Source organism: Malania oleifera, chromosome 5, assembly GCF_029873635.1.
Source record: "Malania oleifera isolate guangnan ecotype guangnan chromosome 5, ASM2987363v1, whole genome shotgun sequence".
Taxonomy (NCBI): Eukaryota; Viridiplantae; Streptophyta; class Magnoliopsida; order Santalales; family Ximeniaceae; genus Malania; species Malania oleifera.
Window position 1 is genome coordinate 58,735,875 of NC_080421.1, and position 21,273 is coordinate 58,757,147.

At 35.8% G+C, this 21,273-nt stretch overlaps 1 protein-coding gene across 1 annotated transcript in view; it reads right to left on the reverse strand.

The window, feature by feature from the left end:
• Positions 1-20,281: 20,281 nt before the first annotated feature.
• The window catches only part of LOC131155981 (uncharacterized), a 67,095-nt gene continuing 66,103 nt past the window's right edge, over positions 20,282-21,273 (reverse strand). The window contains exon 6 of the mRNA XM_058109435.1: positions 20,282-20,808. Coding sequence (XP_057965418.1) covers positions 20,545-20,808 — 264 coding nt within the window. The 3' untranslated portion in view covers positions 20,282-20,544. The remainder of the gene's footprint in view (positions 20,809-21,273) is intronic.

A 21,273-nucleotide genomic window follows, 5' to 3' on the forward strand; every position in this document is an offset into this window, starting at 1 on the left:
AAGTCAATAGTGTTGGTCCCCTATGGTCAGTCTATGGTCATCTGAGCATTTAACCACATCAGGCAAGCCATGTATTATTATAGACATTTCTAAACTAAATGCAATTACTCTTTTATGCTCTTCACACTTCTATCGAATATGCTATAATGAGTCTTCTTCAAGTTCTTCCCTGGCTTCCATTTTCAGTTCTCTTATGTGTGTATTGAATTATGAACTTGTTCATATACTAAATACACACATAAGATACTTGTGCTTTGTTAGCATCAAAACAGGGATCGAACTCAAAAAGTCAACACACATCATATCTACTTTCTATGGATTAAGGATTATATGTTGCTTGATTTTAAGAATTCATCGACACCATTTGGTCTAGCATTATGTTCTAGATTTCATTTAAGATTCAAATGGTTGCTTATACTGGTTGGCACACTTAATGGAATTAATCCTTAATAAGTATAAGTGATTCATTACATCTAAGCTAGCCTTAAGATCAAAAGGGGGGAGATTTTAAACTAAGAACTATTGTAGTTCCTAACACTTTTTTATGACTATAAAAGGGGATATTTTTTTGAAGGCCATAAGTAGTGTAGTTCCTAGAACCTTTTGATTGTGTCAAAAGGGGAAGATTTTTTGGCATAGAAGAAAAATTGAAAATCTTATGCTTTGAAGTCAAAGGCTAGGTGAGCATAGAACAAAATGTAAATTTTATGGAAAGAAAAGAACTTAGAACAAAAATAGAAATCTTATCAAAAAGAAAATTCTGGCCGCCAGATAGAGAATTAAAATCTTTCATGACATTTGGTACTAGAAAAATTATGAAATTTAAATTCATGTCATGAAGTTCAAAAGTCCAAGCTTACAAGAAATAGTTTAAAATTCTTCTAAAGTCATACTGTATTTTTTGAAAATATCTTGTTTGGAATAGACTTTTTGCTGATGTCAAAAAGCCAAGAATTTTTGGAGCCAAATGAAAAAATAGACTTGTATGTTATGCTGATTTTTGTCAAACTTTTTGCTGATGTCAAAAAGGGGAGAATCTTTTTGAGCAAAATGCAAAACTTATTATAAAATACTTTTGAATTCTAATTCACACGGGGGGAAAATTATGAAGGCTAAATTTGGGGAAATTAATAAGCAAAATACATTTTGAAAGCGGGTTAAAATTGAGCTTAGATGACTATTACTTGAAGAATCCTAAGTCAATCTCAATATGCCTAACATGTTTTGTAAAGACTTGCCTAATTTACCATATATTTTTTTTCATAATTCATTTAACATAATAAATCTGATATCCAGTTCAACTGAATAACATAAACAACTTGGATCCATGGGTACCAGGGATATACCCAAAACACCACTCTGATACCTATGCAGTAAGAAATGCAATCACATACATATCATCCAGCCAACCACAATACCAGAGTTCAACTAAACCTGTTATGTTTACAATCGTCCATAAAAAAAAAAACCAAATGTACCCTAGGGTCATAACCCAAAAATAAACCAGACCCTAGCTCAACAACTCACCCTTCAGACAGGGTAGCCCCACCGGTCTCTATTGTCGTGGACCTCGGTCTGCTCCTTTACCTGGATTTCGTGAAATATTTATGTAGCTAGGGTGAGACACCTCTCGGTAAGGGAAATAAACTAATATCAGTGTGTGGCAACATGAGTGTTTTCGTGTTATACATAATATCAATACATATATCATATTTGGTAAAAACTGTTGATATCATACCTGAATAAAACATGATTTCTTATAACATAATATAACATACTAAATTAGTAACATGAAAATCATCTAATATAACTGTACAATATTTAAATACACCCAGGATGGATAGCTAGCTGGTGTAATGTCTTACCCCCATATGATTAGATTGTGCAGCCCGAAGGTGGGGCCTAGCAATGGCTGGCCGACTATGCTAGATCAAACATAAGTCTATAAGTCCAATGGGCCAGCCCCTACCTGGTCCCTGACTACCAGGGGAATTACTCCACTCTACACTGAAGCCACATCGACTGCCATCTCCCACACTAGTAGTTGTGTGGTAGCACTATTATAATTCTGAACATATAGCTACGGTATCGTGCTCCTGAAATTGTACTAAATTATGCCATCCGAGATCTGATATCATATAATAAGTTCCATATACTGAACATAGATGTTTCGTATTTCATAATAATAACTGTCATGTACATATTTCATAAATTTTTTCTGATCATACTTGATTATGGCATCTGCGCCAACATGAACCTCGACATTTGCGCCGGCATAACATAACATGAAACCTGACATCTGTGCCGACATAACATAACATGACTCATGACATCTGCGCTGGCATAACATAATATTCTGAACATAGTTTTCTGTACTGTTTAAATATGTAAAATCATGATTCCTGTACTGTTTTATAATTACCATAAAAACTATCATATCATGCTTGATCTAGGAAAAACATTCTATTCTGATATACACATTATATGGAAATTAAACTCATACCACATAGAAATAGGGTAACCTCCTGAATGTAAAATCTGTTCCAAAGTTATATTTTCTGATTAAACACGTTTAAATCATATTCCTGTTCATAACAGTATTTTCCAAACATAATTATATAATCTATATATACTTTCCTGAAATTTAATTTTGTAAAATAATAAATAATTTAATAGAAAATTCCTGACTTAATTTATCCCCTTACCTGGCTTATTGAGAAGCCACAAAACCCCCGATTCTTACACCTACCATGTTCCTAGCACAACACCCTAAAATTAACATTTTCCCCAACAAAACTTCACTATTGTTTTCCTAACATATTCTCCTCAGAATAGAAACTCCAAATACCCAATAAAATTAAAATTAACTAACTTACCCAAAATTTGGGATGGTTCCCAAGTTAGCTTAACCAATGATCCACTCTTGTAGAAATGAAGAGAAACTTTCTAGGAGTAGCGTGATAGCTTCGAATTGTCGATCCAGCAAAGAATCGGATCAGATTTCTAGAGAGAAGGGGTAGAGGATGAAAAGAGAGAGAGAGAGAGAGAGAGAGAGAGAGAGAGAGAGAGAGAGAGGAGGGTTTGCATGCAAAAATGGTCGCTGAAATCCGAATTTGAGCCGTTTATACCACTGACTTCATCGATGAGACACATCACTTCATCGACGAGGTCCAAAAGAGAGTTCGTCAACGAACATTTACTTATCGTCAACAAATTTCAGGCCCTACAACAATCGTCTCAGTAATTTCTCGTCGATGAGACACGTGGCGTGCGACAAATCTACCAGTGAGTTCGTCGACGAAACCGAATGGTTCGCCGATGAGCCCCGCAATATCTCCTTTTGAGTCTCCTCTTTTATTATTATTTAAATACTATAGTTATTTGGGTCTCTACATGTTTTATATTGCTTACCTTTATATTTATGCATATTATAAGGGGGAGCCTTGTCAAGGCTACCTCATTTTGCTCCTTGTTTGTTATCATAAAAAAGGGGGAAATTGTTGGCTTTTCTAGGTTTCATCCCATTTTGATAGTGACAAACCAAGACATCTAATTGTGCTACTAAGTGTGTACACATGTATTAAGGTACTAAGCACAATAAAAGATGCAAATTGTAAATCCATGAAGCGTACAAGACGATACTATTTGGTTACGAACATGGAGCATATAAAGACCAAGCTTGAAGATGATCACTATGATTATGCAACACATGAAATCCAAGCTTAAAGAATTTAAAGAATTTATTTCATGTATTTTGTAAATAGGATCTATGTTAGTACACTTTCATTGATTATGTGAAGAAGCTTATAGGTGACCTTAGTTAGACCTTAGGCACTCTATATTCCATTGTAAATCTTTTTTAAGATGTGCAAAAAATTGTTTCAATGTATTGAAAATCATTTTACAAATGTGCAAAAATTATTTCAAAGTGTTAAAATCTTTTTTGGAATGAAAACCCCAAAATAAGTTTTTCGAAATTCCCTTCATGTTTCTGCTACCGCATTAATGAGCAAGTTTCTCAATCAATCATTTCTCATCTTAAAAATTGTTCAAACTAAAAGTTGGGGGATTTTCTCATAGCTTTCTTTTGATACCACAAATGTGCCATTTGGAGTTTTCTAGAAAATGTTATATCTGAAATACTGAAGGGTTTCCATTAAAAAAACTCAGAATCCAGCTGATCGAACCCTTGGCCTGGTCGACTAAACCTCTCGGGAAAAGCGGCGTAACGGCCGAAAAATGGCTAGTTTTCAAAATAAAAAATTATTTTCAACCCCAAATGGTCATAAAACGGCTTGTAGGCCATTTTGACTATAAATACAAGGTTTCTAACTTGTTTTAACAACAAGAAAAAGAGAGATACACTTCCATCATCTAAATCCAAATTTTTGATCCGTTGTTAAAAATTTTTCTCAAGCACTTCGTGATTTCATTGCTCATCCGTCAAGTGCTCACCTTCTAGATACTCTTTGAGCTTCATTCATAATCCTTTGAGAGTGTATTAGTGTGCTATTCTTACTGTACTCATTAGCTCGAATGAGGAGCATTTATTATACACCATTTGATTTTTCTTTCTACAAACGACAATTTGGGTGTGAATTGTGCCAAGCAAGGGGCTATTTCTTGAAGAGACATCTTCGCCTACAAAAAGGGATTGTAAAGGCATCTCCGCTTGTAAGGAGGGATTGTAAAGGCTTCTCCACCAAGTGAAGGAGGGAGGTGGCCCTACCTGTTAAAGGAGTGGAAAATGAAATCTTCAAGTGGTTTTCTTGAGACAAGGACGTAGGTGGGTATAGCCAAACCTTGTAAAAATCTAAGTTTTATTCTCTCTTCCTTAATCTATTTAATTTGAGCATATTTATATTTGTTTATATTTATTGTGAGTATTGATTGGTTTTCTTGTTGGTCAATCACTTGATTAAATTGTGGTTAAAATTATTAAGCGTTTGTATTAATTTTTTAAATACCCAATTCACCCTCCCTTTTGGGACCACACCATTTCTAACATGGGCTTCGGGCTATTTTAAAAAAATATAGGCTTCAAGCTCTTTTTATAATGTGGGCTTAAGATTGTTTTATAAAATATGGGCTTCTAGCTATTTACAAATATGGGCTTTGGGGCTATTTAAAAGCATGGGCTTTGGGTTATTTTAAAAACCTAGGCTTTGGGGTTATTTAAAAATATGGGCTGCAAGGCTGGGCTTGGCTCACTATTTTGGCTATTTTAAAAAAATGTCGGCTGGAGGGCTGGGCTTAGCTTACTGTTTAGACGTGGGGGTCTCAACCTACTGCAGGGCTTGGGGTTCGTTCTAAGGCTGGGATTTCCTGGTCTTTCAGAGAGAGGTTGTGGGGGCTTTCTAGGTTCTGAGAGGAGACCTATGTTCTCTACATGCACGCATGCATGGGGGATCCTTCTTTTGACTAAGTACCTATGATATATGATAGTTTATGGAAGGGAAAGCCAAGAGATATGTACCTGAGGTCTTCTACTCATTCGGGTCTTCTTATCCTTGTGTTCCTTTCTGTGGCTGTTGACTTTGGTGTAATCCCAAGAGGGGGGGGGGGGGGTGAATTGGAAATTTAAAAATTCTTCCTAGGTTCAGCTAAGCCAGCAGTAGTAATACACAACCTAGGGTCTGTCTAAGCTTTTCCCAATATCACAGAAAAACTATTGAGTAAATATTTAAACAAATAATTCAATCTCAGTATTTCCCAACCATTCAAACCATGTATATAAAATAATCAAGACAATAAATAATAGCATACATGTATGGAAATTGAAGTGCAAAAAATAAGGGAACACACGATATGATATCAAGGTTCGATCAATACTGCCTACGCCCCCGTCTCTAACTCACAAGCCCAAGGATTCCACTAAAACTCACTTCACAAGTGGAGCGACACCGAATACAATTCTAGGTCAAATTCCCAAGGCTAACCTCAACCTTTACAATCAATCCTTACGGGTTAGATTACTACCCCTTCAGGCCACGCCTGGAATACAACAGATAATCAACACAATTTCGTATACAATTTTGATGCTTCTAACACAAGCATATTTGTACAATATTACAATCTAAAATATATGCACTCACAAATGATAAGATCTAATGCTCAAGTGAGATTTGCTAAAACACTATTTCAGCTCTCAATAACAATGTATATATGTGTGTACACATGAGAGAAATTACCTTTGATTCAAGACAAATAAAATCAGTATATATCAAAGGAACTTTGAATCTCAAAAAGAAAATCTCAATACAACATTTTTCAAGTATAAGCACAAACGAGATTAGGGTTCAAGCTTGCTCAAAAGTATTTTATCAAAAATGCAAGCAAGCTTTCGAATCTAGCGATGAAGATGAAGAGAATTATAAGCTAACGAGAGTTCTTCTCAAAAAGATATTTATCGATCATATATATTGAGAAAGAACCGTAGCCTTACTCCCAAGAAAAATATTAATCAATACACGAAAATGAGAGTAGTGAGCTTCAAGAATAAATCTAAGTAGGCACACAGCAAGTGAAAATCAAACTCCCTCTAACTTGCAATTTGTTTGCAAGAAAGGAGTAAGCAAATAATACTCTATGATTTTGAAAATATTTTTCAAGAAAAAATATATGAGAGTATGAATTATAGGCTTGAAGATATAAAAAATGTGCAATATAGGTTGAGGAAAAATCAGAGAGAATTTTGGTCTAATAATATTGCTAATTATATGCTAATCTGAACAAATGAGGCGTATATATAGAATTCCCTTAATTTTAGACCGTTAGGGATATGGAGAGAATTTCTGAAAAGTTTATTTAACATTTAACCCCTATTTAGAGTGAGTTACCGCGGTTAAAAATATGGCAACCCGAGAGTTTCAGTCGACTATATTTTAAGTTTGGTCGACCCAACTGCCAAGTTTGGTCTATCGAGAAGATTTTGAACTGGAAGTTCGGTCGACTGACATAGGGCAATTTCCGAACCCTTCCAGATTCAGTTGATTATATCTGAACTTCGGTCTGTTATTCTTATGGTTTGGTTGATTCAATCAAAAATGAACTGGAAGTTTGGTCGATTGGGTTGTTGAGGGGTAGAAACATGTGAGTTCAGTCAACTGTGGAAGATATGTTCAAAAACCATTCGTTCGGCTGAACCTTGGTCAAACTTTTGACCACTGACAGGTTTGGTCGACTGAGCTGAATATACAGAGCTGGGTTTGGTCGACCAAACCCCTTTGAAATTTTATTTTAGGTCCAGATTATTGCTAGAGTTTTGCCCCTAATACACATGGTATGATTTGTGCAAGTGATGTATAGGGACCAAGAGTCAGTCTACGACCTAGGCTTTTAAATTAAGGCAAAAAATTCGGCATCGGTCGACTGTACCGACGGTCAGTCTAAGGCCTTTTGAGCATTTAAACCCTATCATGCATACATATTCATTATTATGGACCCAAAAATGATTAAAATATTAAATACAAATGAAAGCAATTAAGTCTTCATTTCCTTTGAGTCACCATGCGTCACCATATGATGTAAGACTAATCCTGCACACAAACTCAGGGCATAGGTGAGATACAAAGATATTTGACATTATCAAAATAGGATATGACCTATAAGGTCAACAGTGGCTCTTGCTTTTCTCTCGAGTAGCCTTTTGGGTTGAGCGCCTCATTAGGTAGGTAGGGGTGCCTTCGAATTGTAGGGGGAAATGGGCAGTGACGCCTCCTTTTATAAGTAGGGTGAGAACATACCCTTTAGTTTCTTTAGGGTTTTTGCCCTTGAGACTAACCTATCCCTCAACTCACATTAATGCCTCTCTATTTTCTTTTAGAGCTCTTTGTTTTCTATTTAATATATTCGGGTGTCTCTCCTTTTATGAACCCCTTATTTATAGGGTTAGAGCTTTAGCTAAGATAGGCAATCTTTAGGAATTTCCTATCTCAGTGCCTTCCTTTTATTCAAACCTTCACATGTGCATTCGTTTCTATAACAAAAAATCCCCTCTTTTATGTGATTTGGGTCAGGTCTCTTCTTCTCATTGAGTCACTGGCTGAAGATATGGGGGGATACATCCCAATCTTTGAAATCTTCTCTAATCAATTGCATGATTTGCTTAAATTTTATTTCCTTTGCTACTTGATCTACTTTTCTATTTTTGGATGTAGGTTCTTATGCAGATGCTTTGGGAATATCCTTTGTGCGCAGAGTTTTTTTTTTAGCAATTCTATATTTTCTATATTTTCGTTACCCCTGTAATCCCCCCAATGTATTTCCCTGCACCCTTGATGTATTTTATGTACCCCTAATATATTTCCATATACCCCTGATGTATTATATTATTTGTACAAAAGATGAATAAAAAGAGTTATTTAAATACAAGGGTATGATTGCATGAATTGTTATAGGAAACCTGGTCGAATAAAATAAAGGATTGTCATAAAGGGACTGAGTTAAATAAAAATATGGTTTATAAAAAATGGGCCTAGTTAAATTTAAGGAAAATGGAATAATTAGTAGGAAAATATTATCAAAAGGGACTCTGATATTCCTAAAATGAAATGATGAATAAAAATGTTATAAAAAATGACCCCATTTTAGATAAAATTACAAGGTTATTACAAAGGACCTGCAGATTTACTTATTTTTTACAAGATGAGGAAATAAATAAAAGATGCCCTATTAAAAAAGAGCCCGATTAAAATTGGGTGTCTAAAACAATCACTAGATTGTCTAGCGAGGCCTCAAAAAGAGGGAGTAGTGAAATGTGTGTTGGAGAAAAGAAAAAAAAAGGGGTGAATTAAGTGCCCTAGGTGATTAAGTGGTGGGAGATTGAGAGTTGAGACATAGATAAAAAAGAGCCCAACTCTAGAAACTTTAAAGCATGAAGAATCAAAAAGATAATGATTTTTTGGTGTTTTGAAAATTAAAAACTAAAATGTTTCTAAACAAAGTTTGAAGATTTTTCCTGAATTTTTCAAAATTTTAAACTGAAAGAAATCAAATTGATTCATTTTTTGGATTGTTTTTCTTGAAAATTTATATAAATGAGAAAATAAATGGGAGCTTTTGAAAATTCTTTTTTATTGAATGAAATTAAGCAAAAAATTAATCCTAAAAGTTCAAAAAGGAGAAAAACTAAATATCATCTATCTAGAATGCACCGAAAGTGGGCTAAAAATGGCCAAAGGCATACTAAGAGAAAATGAGCTCCAAAGCTTTTAAAAAGGAAAGAAGGCCCCTGGTGGGTCTTCGAAGGGCTCAAAGGCCCAAACAAAATTGGTTGTTTATAGCATCCCCCTTTGTCCATCACTTTGATTGGATGCAACAAATAAGAGAGTACAATTTTTGATCCAAGGCTGACTTTGAGTACTCATATTCTAAATAAGATGAGTGCGAAGAGTGATGATGATGTAATAAGTGCAAATCAGAATGTGAAGTGGCCAAACAATTATTATAAAGCAAACAAAAACATTAAAGGAGTAAGTGGTTCTAAATGAACCAACACGATCATGTTTGCAGTAAAAGATAGAGTGTGCACTAACTAGATCAAATTTTATGTCATCTTATGCATGAAAAATAAAAAGGAAATGTAGTGGTCATATGTCCAATTACAATATTTTCCTGTCATGGGTGTAGTGACTGGATCAAATTGCTTGTCATTGCTTCACATATGACTTAAAGCCACAAAGTGTAAATGCAAAGTTAATGGAATGTAGTTGCGGCAGAGCAAGACAACGTGAAGTTATAACGATGCAAAGCCACAATTTGTAAAAGTGTAGGAATGATAGCATGAAGTTGTAATGCAAAATGCAATGACATGAAGATGATAAGGGCATGACTTTTGTCATGTGAAAATGACTACATGAGACTAATATGATGTAAAATGCAACACAAAGGTTGCAATGGTGTTTCTCCTGAAGATAGAAAATCAACGGAACCCCAAAGTTTATAACAAAAAAAAAAAAAAAAATTTCTTTTGAGAAAAGAGATATTATTTATTTTTGAAATGATGTTGGACAATGTTAAACATGCGAAGGACAGTAAAATTTTTGAAGTCAATGATTATTTTGTCGAAAATATACTTGAAAAGATAACTGCTGAAATTATGTTTTAATGATTGACAAAAATTGGTTGTTACATGATGAAGTGCCATTGTGCTCTAATTTTGTATATATTTATAGATGCACTTACAAATACAATGACACACATTTACATTTGCATTCATAGACTCATTTACAAATGCATTCACAAATTTATTTACAGATGCATTCACAAACTCATTTACGGACATATTTATTAATGTATTCGCAGACTCATTCACATATGTATTTACAGATGGTCTGCTGTTGCGGGATAAAATTGGTGATGATTTGCGACGTCACTCTCCGACTTTCGATGACCCGAAAAGGATGGAAACACAGCAGGCTTGGAGGACCTGAGGTGCATTCCGGGGGATCACTTCGATGCTTAAGTAAGGGAACGCTTCAAAAAAGTTGAATGCAACAGTAAAGTGGGTTAAGAGTGAATTACCTTGGCATGTTTGTATTACCCTTCTTTATAGTGGTGAGGTTTGACCCTTGGAGTGATCTGTCATTATGATGCGGGGGCATGTCACTCTGGAGGTTTAAGGCGACAACGTGGATCACTCCCTTCATTATTGGATTAGAGCTAATCACTCTTGCCCAAGGATTTGACTTGGGTAGTCCTTTTATAAGCTGATATATTTAGGGCATATCAGTTGTCCCCCCTTTAGTTTCGAAGTTTTGAACCATATTCCCAAAGTTCAAAAGTTGGGGTTTTGTGGAGCCTAGTTGTGTTTGATGTGGGTGATGACCCGATCCAAGGTAATGATGCGTGGTTTCTTAATGGAAGATTTCTTACTTAGGCTTAGTCCATGGAGCAGAGGCTTGGGCTTAGTCATTGTGTATTTTATTGATGTGTTGGATAGATCATTGACGCTTCTTATCAAAGCAATCAAATGTTCAAATTCAAAGTGAGTATAAACATGCTATAAATTTATCTATACAAAATGAGTATTGCTACCATCATGGTTCACACCTTCCTCGGACCCTATATATGCCCTTTTTCTTAACAGTCAATATCTCACATGCATTGCACATGATTGTATATTGTGTAAAATATTTTTATAATTTTGAATAAATTTTAGACATATTTTTAAACCAATTAATAATATGTTGTCATAAACATACAAATATTAAACTGTAAATATTCAAAGTTATTTATAAAAATTAGTTCTTTGTTTAATTAGGACTATTATAACATAATAGTCCTAATTAAAAATATGAAAATATTAAAGTTTAATAATTGCATAAGATTGTAGATAAAAAATTCATAAGTAGATTTTTTATTGTTTCTTATTTTATAAAAATTTCAATTTATGATTTCTTCCCATGAAAAATATGAATAGCCTTATTATAATATCTAAGTTGTGATTTGATACCTAAAATCTTAATTATTGTTTATTTTTTAGTTAACAATCAATTAATGAGTTTCCAAAATTTTTAATAAAAATTTAAAATTTAATATTTGGAAGGTAGTCTACAGTCTTATTTCTAAAATATATCTTATATAAATTATATTATTATTGTCGCAACGTCCCAAAGAGGGGTTCGGAATGGCGAGGAATAATAATATTGAAATTTTGATGGAGTCGTCACCACCCTGTTATTTACCTTGGTGCAGTTAGTTCACCTAATTACTACGATCACCTAATTACTACTCATTGATTGATCTCTAGACTATTCTTAAGCCAAAAAACTAGTAGTCTTAGTCTGCTTTCACCAGAGTTAGGATCGTGAATTCAGTTATGCAAGGAGAAAGTTCTAAAACCCTCTACACACTTGTTCTACGAAAGGTACCTAATTAATTAAAAATTATCCCTAAATTGAATCTAATGATTTTTAATTAACTATTTGTAAATAAAAAAAATAAATAAACAAATAAATAAAAATAAAAAAATTAAATTAAAAAGAAAACGAAAATCAAAGTGTGATTAAAAATGTCTAATAAGATCTTTAAATGAGGGAATCTTGTTAGATAGACATCCTTTAGAGCTAATATATGTGAGGTTTGAAATCATTTTTATCCTTTTAAAAATCATTGGAATGCACCCACACCAAAATAAAATTTATATATTTATATATAATAATAAGAACAATAATAATAATAATCAAACAAATTCATCAAATTTGAGTAAAAAGAGTCTTTGAAATATTTTCAGTTTTTTTTTTTCAAAATATTAAAATTTTGTTTTGAAACTTTTTCAACATCTTTCTCCAATTCTCTAGGATTTTCGAAGACTTTTTTTTTTTCTATTTTATTTATTTTTGGTTTATTATTATTATTATTTTGTTATCTGAGTCAAAATAACTTTTTTTTTTTACTTTTCTTGATTTAAAAATTTTTTTTTTCATATAACAGAGAATCACACACGCGCACACACATATTGCTACATATATTTCACACCAAATATATCATAAACACATATGCCAACACACACACACACACATATATATATATATATATATGGAACACACACACCAATACATATTACACACTTTTATATATAGTACACACTTATTAAGGATTACGACTATACCATCAATTACCACCCGGGGAAAGCAAATATGGTGGATGATGCTTTGAGCCGGAAATCAGAGGGAGCATATATATCAGCAGCGGTGATTCAGCATCCGATTCAGATAGATTTGGAGAGACTTGGTGTGGAGTTGGTAGAGGGTGAGCATCGGGCATTTATTGCCAACTTGGTACTGTAGCCTACCTTGCAAGAGAGGATTAAAACTGTCAGAGGAATAAAGTGCAAATGGACAGGGGGAGAAGTTGAATATTTCAGATGATGGAGCACTGAGGTTCCGTACCAGGCTGTGCATACCTGCAGATGCTGTAATTAAGAGGACTATCCTAGAGGAGGCGCACAGATCCCTTTACACAGTGCATCTTGGAAGCACTAAAATGTATCAGGATCTCTGGGAGTCATTCTAGTCGATGGAATGAAAAGGGACATAGCCAAGTTTGTGGAGCAGTATTTGATGTGCCAGTAAGTAAAAGCTGAGCACTAGAGACGAGCAGGACAGTTGCAGTCACTCCACATCCTTGAGTGGAAGTGGGATCATATCTCTATGGATTTTGTTTTAGGGTTACCACCGGCGTTGTATGGGCAGAACACCATTTGAGTGATTGTAGACCGGCTAACAAAGACTGCTCATTTCCTCCATATTAAAGTCAACTACTCCATGAGCAGGTTGGTAGAATTATATATTCAAGAGATAGTTCAACTCCATGGTGTGCTGGTATCTATAGTCTCAAACCGAAACTCACGATTCACGTCACGATTTTGGAAAAGTTTGCAGGAGGCTTTGGGGTCTCAGCTATCATTCAGTACAACATTTCATCCTCAAATTGATGGGCAAATGGAGAGAACGATCCAAATACTAGAAGATATGCTACAAGCATGTGTGCTGGATTTTAGGGGTAGTTGGACCCAGTTTATGTCGCTGGTTGAATTCGCGTATAATAATAGCTACCAGGCCAGCATTGAAATAATACCTTACGAGGCATTATACGATAGGAGATGTCGTTCTCCACTATACTAGGATGAAATGTGTGAAAGGTGAGTTTTAGGGTCAGAGTTAGTGCAGCAAGCATATGATAAAGTCCGACTTATTAGAGACAGAATTAGTATAACCCTGAGTCGGCAGAAAAGCTACACAAATACTTGCTGCCGAAAATTGGAGTTTGATGTAGGAGACCATGTGTTCTTGAAAGTAGCACCGATTAGAGGAGTTATGAGGTTTGGGAGGAAGGGTAAGCTGAACCTAATGTACATCGGCCCATTTGAAATACTTGAGAGAGTGGGTCCAGTTGCCTATAGATTAGTTTTACCATCAGCACTATCCAGAATTCATGACATATTCCATGTATCTATGCTAAGGAAATACGTCTCACATCCCTCTCATATGATCAACTATGAGGAGTTGGAGTTTAGAAATACTTTAACATATGAAGAAATACCAGTACAGATTCTAGATAGGAAGGAACAGGAGTTGCGCACCAAGAAAATTTAAGTAGTGAAGGTGTTGTGGAGGAATCATGCAATAGAGAAATTTCATTGGAACTAGAGGAGGAGATACAACAGAAGAACACACATCTGTTCAACGGGGGTCAACATTAGTCAGAAAAAGAAAAAGTAATAGTTCAATTAAGGTAAGTATTGTTTCAATTTTATTTTATGTTGTGCAAGATAATATGTATATAAATTGTATTTTGAATTATAGGATACAGTAGGTTTTGGGAAAATTTTAGTTAGTTATTGAAATTTCTCAGAACCGTATATGTAACTACAGTATTCCTCTGTCATAAGTGAGGGTAATTAATAAAGGTACAACAAATTTTTCCTTTAGAGTTAGTACATGTATAGTCAGCAAATTTTGAGGACCAAATTTTTAAAAGGAGAGAAGAATGTAGAGGCTTGGAAAATATAATAATTAAAATAAAAAGGAAAGAGGAATATGGTTTGGGTACATCCCAAACCGTCGACGGTTTCGTGGGGAAGTAGGAAAACTGTCAACGATTTTCTTTTTACCATGGGACGATTACAAGTAAAACAGTTAAAAAGGGATGAGTAAAACCCAAACTGTTGACGATTTTGTGAAAGGAAGGTTTTCTTTTCACCGCGGGACGGTTACAGATAAAATAGTTAAAAAAGGACGCGTAAAACCCAAACCGTTGACGGTTTTGTGAAACGAGCAGAAAATCGTCGACGATTTTCTTGACAGTGAGGGTTATAAAAAAATCCGACGAGCTTCATTTGAAAAATAAAATCTTCCTCTCTCTCTTTCTCAAAAACCCTACTATCCTACCTCCTTTCTTCGATTCTTGTTCCATTAAACCCCGTTTTGACGATCAGGAACTACCACAAGGTTTCTAGGAAGATTCTCTGCAACTTCATCGGAGCAGATTTTCAGTTTGGGTTTCCGAGATACCACTCCAAAACTAAGGTGAAGGTGTTAAATATTAGTTTTAATTGTTAAATTGGAGTATTTAGGGCCTAGGGAATATTAAATGATAATATTCTAGAGATTATGTTGATTAATTTGGAGAAAATATAATTTCAGGGTTTTGAGTTTCGAATGTTGTGGGGCGTAGATTTAGAGTTTCAGCAGGCTTAATATGAAACAGGTAAGGGAATACATTAAGTCAGGTATTTTCAGAAAAAATTATCATTTATTATACAATATATGTTTTAGACAATATATGTATGAAATAATGTAGTTTTGGGAATATTGATGTTGAACTGAAGAAACCTTGATTTCAGATTTAATATTATTTTGTCAGTAAAATATGTTTTTCAGGTTAGATAATATAGAACGGTAGTACTTACTTTTGTGGCGTGAGTATAGATAATTTTACTACAGACTTGTAACATGTCAAAATATTTTATGTTTTCACAAAGTAAGCATGATATGACAACAGTTTTAGAAAGATGATAATTAGTACAAGAATTAAGGCATCTTTAAGTATATTATGATAATATAGTCAGCATAGATGTTGTGATAATTCAGTCGACACAGATGTCGTAATAGCTCAGTCAGTGCAGATGTCGTGATAGTTCAGCCGGCGCAGATGTCGTGATCAATTTTAATATGACGATATATTTAGAAATTATGAAATGACAAGTTTCTATACAAAAATAAATTTATGTTAGATTTCATTCAAAAATCAGAAAATGATATTTATTTACAAAAATATTATGTGAAATGTATTATATAGTAATAGAACCTAGATGGTTATGTATGTTATGAGCACGGTACGATAGCTAGCTAGCCAGATCAAATAATGTAACCCCCTGTGTGCTGATCCAAGAAGTGTTGCGGCGAGTAGGATAGGTGGACCGGGTTGGTGTATAGTCGACAGTGCAACCACACTATTTAGGAAGTGTGGGTTAGAGGCCGATTAGCCTAAAGTATGGCAGAGAGTAGGATACCTCTGTGTACTGACTTGAGAAGTGTTGCAAAGAGTAGGATGGTCAAATCAGGCTGGGTGGGCCATCGTGTGTAGTTATGTCATGTTTTGACTTAATTTGGTAGGCTAACCAGAGTTAAGTCCAACCTATGGGCTGCACAACCCGAATCATGCGAGATTAATTCATGATACACAGTTATACACCCAGGTATGATTTCAGTAATACAAAAATTTAGCAGATGATTTAAATGATACGAAAATTTATTATGATATAGTATGTTTACATTTAAAAATACAGATTTTCATATGTTATCAATTATAACTTAAAATATATTACAATTATATTATTTACAGTATATGTTAACAATACGATAAAACTCATGTTGCCACACACTAATATTAGTCTATTTCCCTTACTGAGAGGTGTCTCACCCCAACATTACAAATATTTCAGGAAATCTCGACAAACGAGTGGAGTGAGCTCCGTGATAGAGGAGTTTGTTGGTATTACCTTAGTTGCAAGGCAAGTAATCGAGTTGGAGGCAGGATGGATTTTTGGGGGATATATGTGTATAAGTAGAAAAAGTGAAACTCTGGTATTATATATAAGATAAATATGTTATAGTTCCGTTGCTTAGATGATATGAATGTATAAACAGGTAGATTCCTAGTACCTATAGGTTCGAGTTGACTTTGACTACATTTTATGGTATTAGAGTAGTAGTAGTAGTAGTAGTAGTCGTAGTAGTAGTAGTAGTATATAGCAGAAATTTGAGGTCATTACATGCACATTGCTGGGTACTACAGTTATAGGTGGAGCTGCAGCTGTAGAGTCTGAGTTGGATGATACGGTCTTGTGGTATATGCAGTTGGGGCATATAGGTGAGCATGAAATGAAAGAGTTTCACAAAAGAAATCTATTAAAGAGGATCAAATCATGCAAACTGGATTTTTGTAGATAATGTATGCTTAGGAAACAGAATAGGGTCCAGTTCATGGCAGTCACGCACAAGACAGAGAGTATCCTCAATTATGTTCATTCAGACGTTTGGGGCTCGGTGAGAGTAGCATCATGAAGGAGACATATGTACTATGTGATTTTCATTGATGATTACTCACGAAAGGTCTAAGTGTACTTCATGCGGCACAAGTCAGAGATGTTTGTCAAGTTTAAATTGTGGAAAGCAGAGGAGGAAAACCAGACCGGGAGAAATATTAAATACCTCAAGACAGACAATGGAACCTAGTACACAAATTCAAGCTTTAGTGAGTTTTGCGAGCAACATGGCATAAGGAAACATTTTACAGTACGCTGGACACCACAACAAAATGGTGTGGCGGAAAGGATGAACCGAACCCTAACTAAAAGGGCTTAGTGTCTCAGGTTGAATGCTAGGCTTGCTAAGAATTGTTGGGCCGAGGTAGTGTGTGTGAGGTGTTTCTTGATTAACAGATCACCAAGGGTATCACAAGATGAAAAAGTTATTGAGGAGCTGTAGATAGGTAACGAGGTAGACTACTCTGGCTTGAGAGCATTTGGGTGTGTAGTCTATATGCACATTCCTGGTGAGGAGAAATCAAATCTTGAGGTGAAGTCTAGACGGTGCATCTTTTTGGGATATCAAAAAGGTGTGAAAGTTGTGAAAGGGTTTAAGTTGCGGCATCCAGTGGCAAATAAGGTGGTGATCAATAAAGAGGTGGTTTTCAATGAAAAATTCATGTTGTGGCGTACTCGGGAAGTAGAAAAGAAACAAGTACCATAAAATTGCAGCAGCAACGATTATGTTGTGCAGGTGGAGTTGGAGACTCAAGGCAAAAATGCAAGGAGTTCTAGCTTGAGATCAGCAGGCGGATAGGTGGAGGTGGAGATTCAAGGCAAAGATGATAGTGTAGGGAGCTCTAGCTCAGGAGACCAGCAGCATCGCAGTATAGCTGTAAATAGACCTAGACGCATCGTCAAGCCACTACCCACGTACGATTTTGATAATCTGGTGTCTTATGCACTCATCACTAGTAACGAGGATCCTACTACATTTTAGGAGGCGATGCACAACCAAGAGAAAAATAGTTGGATGGCTATAGTGAAGGAGATGGAATCACTACATAAGAACCAGACGTGGGATTTGGTGGAGCCTCCAGCTAGGAAGATGATGATTGGATGCAAGTTGGTGTACAGGAAGAAAGAAATAGTTTTAGAAAAAGAAAGAGAGAAGTTCAAAGCTCGATTGGTTGCAAAGGAAGAGAGTTGATTATGATGAGATCTTCTCCCCTATGGTCAGACATACTTCCATTAGGGTAGCATTAGTACTAGTGGCGCAATACGACGTGCATTTGGAGCAGATGGATGTAAATAGAGCATTCCTCTATAGGGATTTGGAGGATCTAATTTACATGACACAACCATAAGGATTTTGCCAACCTACATGAAAGCACTTAGTTTGTAAACTGAAGAAATCACTTTACAGGCTGAAGCAATCTCCGAGGCAGTGGTACAAAAGGTTTGATGCCTACATGATCCATATAGGCTATAGGAGGTGTGAGTATGATTGTTGCGTCTATTTGAGGATTCTTGAGGACGGTTCTCTCATATTTCTATTGCTTTTGATGACATGCTGATTGCTGTGAAGGACATAACTGAGGTGAATCAGTTGAAAAATCTGTTAAGTAAAGAGTTCGACATAAAAGACCTGGGTGCAGCCAAGAGGATACTTGGCATGGAGATTTGCAGGAAAAAAACTACAGGGAGATTGTGGTTATCTTAAGGTGGCTATGTGGAGAAGGTGTTGCAGAGGTTTACCATGACAAATGCTAAATCGTTGAGTACACTGTTAGTGAGTCATTTTAGGTGTCTACTGCCCAGTGCCCAAATACAGATGATGAGGTTCGTGACATGTCGAAGGTCCCCTATGCCAGTGCAGTGGGGTGTCTGATGTATGTCATGGTATGTACAAAATCGGGCCTAACACAAGTTATCAGCGTGATAAGTTCTTTTCGAATCCGAGTCAACAGCATTTGGATGCAGTCAAGTGAATTCTCAAGTACTTGAGGGGTACAACCGGATATGACATTATGTTCGGCAAGCAACAGAGTGATCCATCAATGGTAGGGTATGTGGATGCTGACTACACAGGAGACTTAGATGACAGGAGGTCTACCACAGGGTACGTATTCACCCATGTGGGAGGACCTATTTGTTGGAAGTCTACGGTGTAGTCGCTCGTTGTGTTATCTACTACTGAATCGAAGTACATGGCAATGGCTGAGGCTACCAAGGAAGTGTTGTGGCTTACAAGATTAGTCAAGGAGCTAAGTATCCAACAAAGTGGAGTTCAGTTGCAGTGAGATAGTCAGAGTGTCGTCTATTTAGCGAAAAAACAGGTGTATCATGCGAGGACAAAGCACGTTGATGTGCGGTTTCATCGGATCAGGGAATTGATTGTTTCAGGTGAACTTATGCTTGAGAAAGTTCACACGTCTGATAATGCAACAAATATGTTGACAAAGCCCGTCACAACGAACAAGTTCATGCGTTGCTTGGACTTGATCAACATCTCCAAGTACCAAACATAAGGCCCAATCTACTGTCCCAAGTGGAGCAGCGAGTTATACTTTCATATTTCTCCTAAGTGATAAATATTCGCCAAGGTGGAGATTGTTGGAGATGTGGCTCATATTGAATGAAATGCATGCACCAGGAAAGCATGGTGAAGCAATGGTCGACAGTGATTGACGATTTTGGTCTCAGGAGATAACCATCGACGATTTCAATCTACAGAAGGAACAACTCTCGGTATTAAACCGTCAACCATTTCGTTCGGCACAGATCACAAATTTTTGACTTGAAAGATCAGTAGATTGAGGTATTTAGAAGATTTTCTTCGAATTGCTACCGAAATGTTTATGATGTAGTCTAACTCTTCTATATGCATAGGATTAGATATGTAAACTTAGTTTATATATCTAGGTTTCTTGAATGCATTTTATATTAATTTTTCTTCTAATCATTATGTCCATTATCTCCTTTCTTTTACCTAAATGTCCATTAATTTTATATTAATTTTTCTTCTAATCATTGTATCCATTACTAACACTTTTAATCTATACTCGCTAACACAACTCTAGCTTATCTATTTTTAGTGGATATGAATATTATATACAACTATATATATAGTTTTACTATGCTTATATTTAAATTAAGATGGGCACATGTGCACGTGCTCCATCAATCGTGATGTAAATGCAGGATGTACATCCTGCTACTAAAGCACCTTCTGTTCATCCTTCAAAAACCGAAAGCATGGCAGGGCTCATGATTAACTTGTCTATTAGAAATGGTATCCTGTTTGCAAATACAACACATTGCATTAGGAGGAGGACAAGATGTAAGTATAACGAACTTCCTCAATGGAGCTCAGTTATCTTTTACAGGAGGATTGTAGAAGCCGCCTGGCTTCATAGATGTTGCTTGTGACCTAATTTTGGGCTTCACCCACTATTTTTGCAACACCTAAATAAGGATTGTCACAATTGGGAAAAAGGGGTGGATAGTCAGTCACCATTCGAAACATCTAAATAAGGGTCGGTGGCATTTGGGTCGAAATTGGGAGCACTTGGGTCAGATGATGAAGAAGTCCCCTTTGTTGGGGTTGAAGCATTCGTAGCCGATGGTGAAGTAGCCAAGGGAGCACCATTGGATTTGGGGGTTCTTGATGCAATCACTGTAGTTGAAGACTTGGGAACCAGTCCTTGTGCTCCAAGGGCTTCACGTGCTGCTCTCTCCTTTGCTCTTTTTGCCCTGTCCAACACTTCCTCCTGCGCAATATATTAATTTCCATGAAGCAAAGGCCTGACAAATGAATAACAAATAAGATAGCCATGAAAAAATGACAGACATCACATGAAAATTGAATGGCTTTCCGCACTGCAGGAGTCGTTCTGACAATTAGTGGAATAAGATCAAACTGCATGTTCACTCGAAAAGTTAAAATGAAACTTCTTTTTTTGCGAAGGTTAGATGGGCAGAGCAAAAGTTCAGGGATCACACATTGGCATGACGGAGTAACACGACTCAGGCATGCCTCTCCCAAAACCTAGGTGAACTTTAGAAGCAAGGTTGTACATCTACCACCCCACCTACTCTTTGTTTCATTCCATAATGATAATGCCTTTATTTACAGTGATATACTTCTGGCCTTAAGCACACATTCTAGAAATTGTGTCACAATCATGTTTCAAATTAGGATACATTGTGCACCCAACTTCGGTAAATGGATCAGT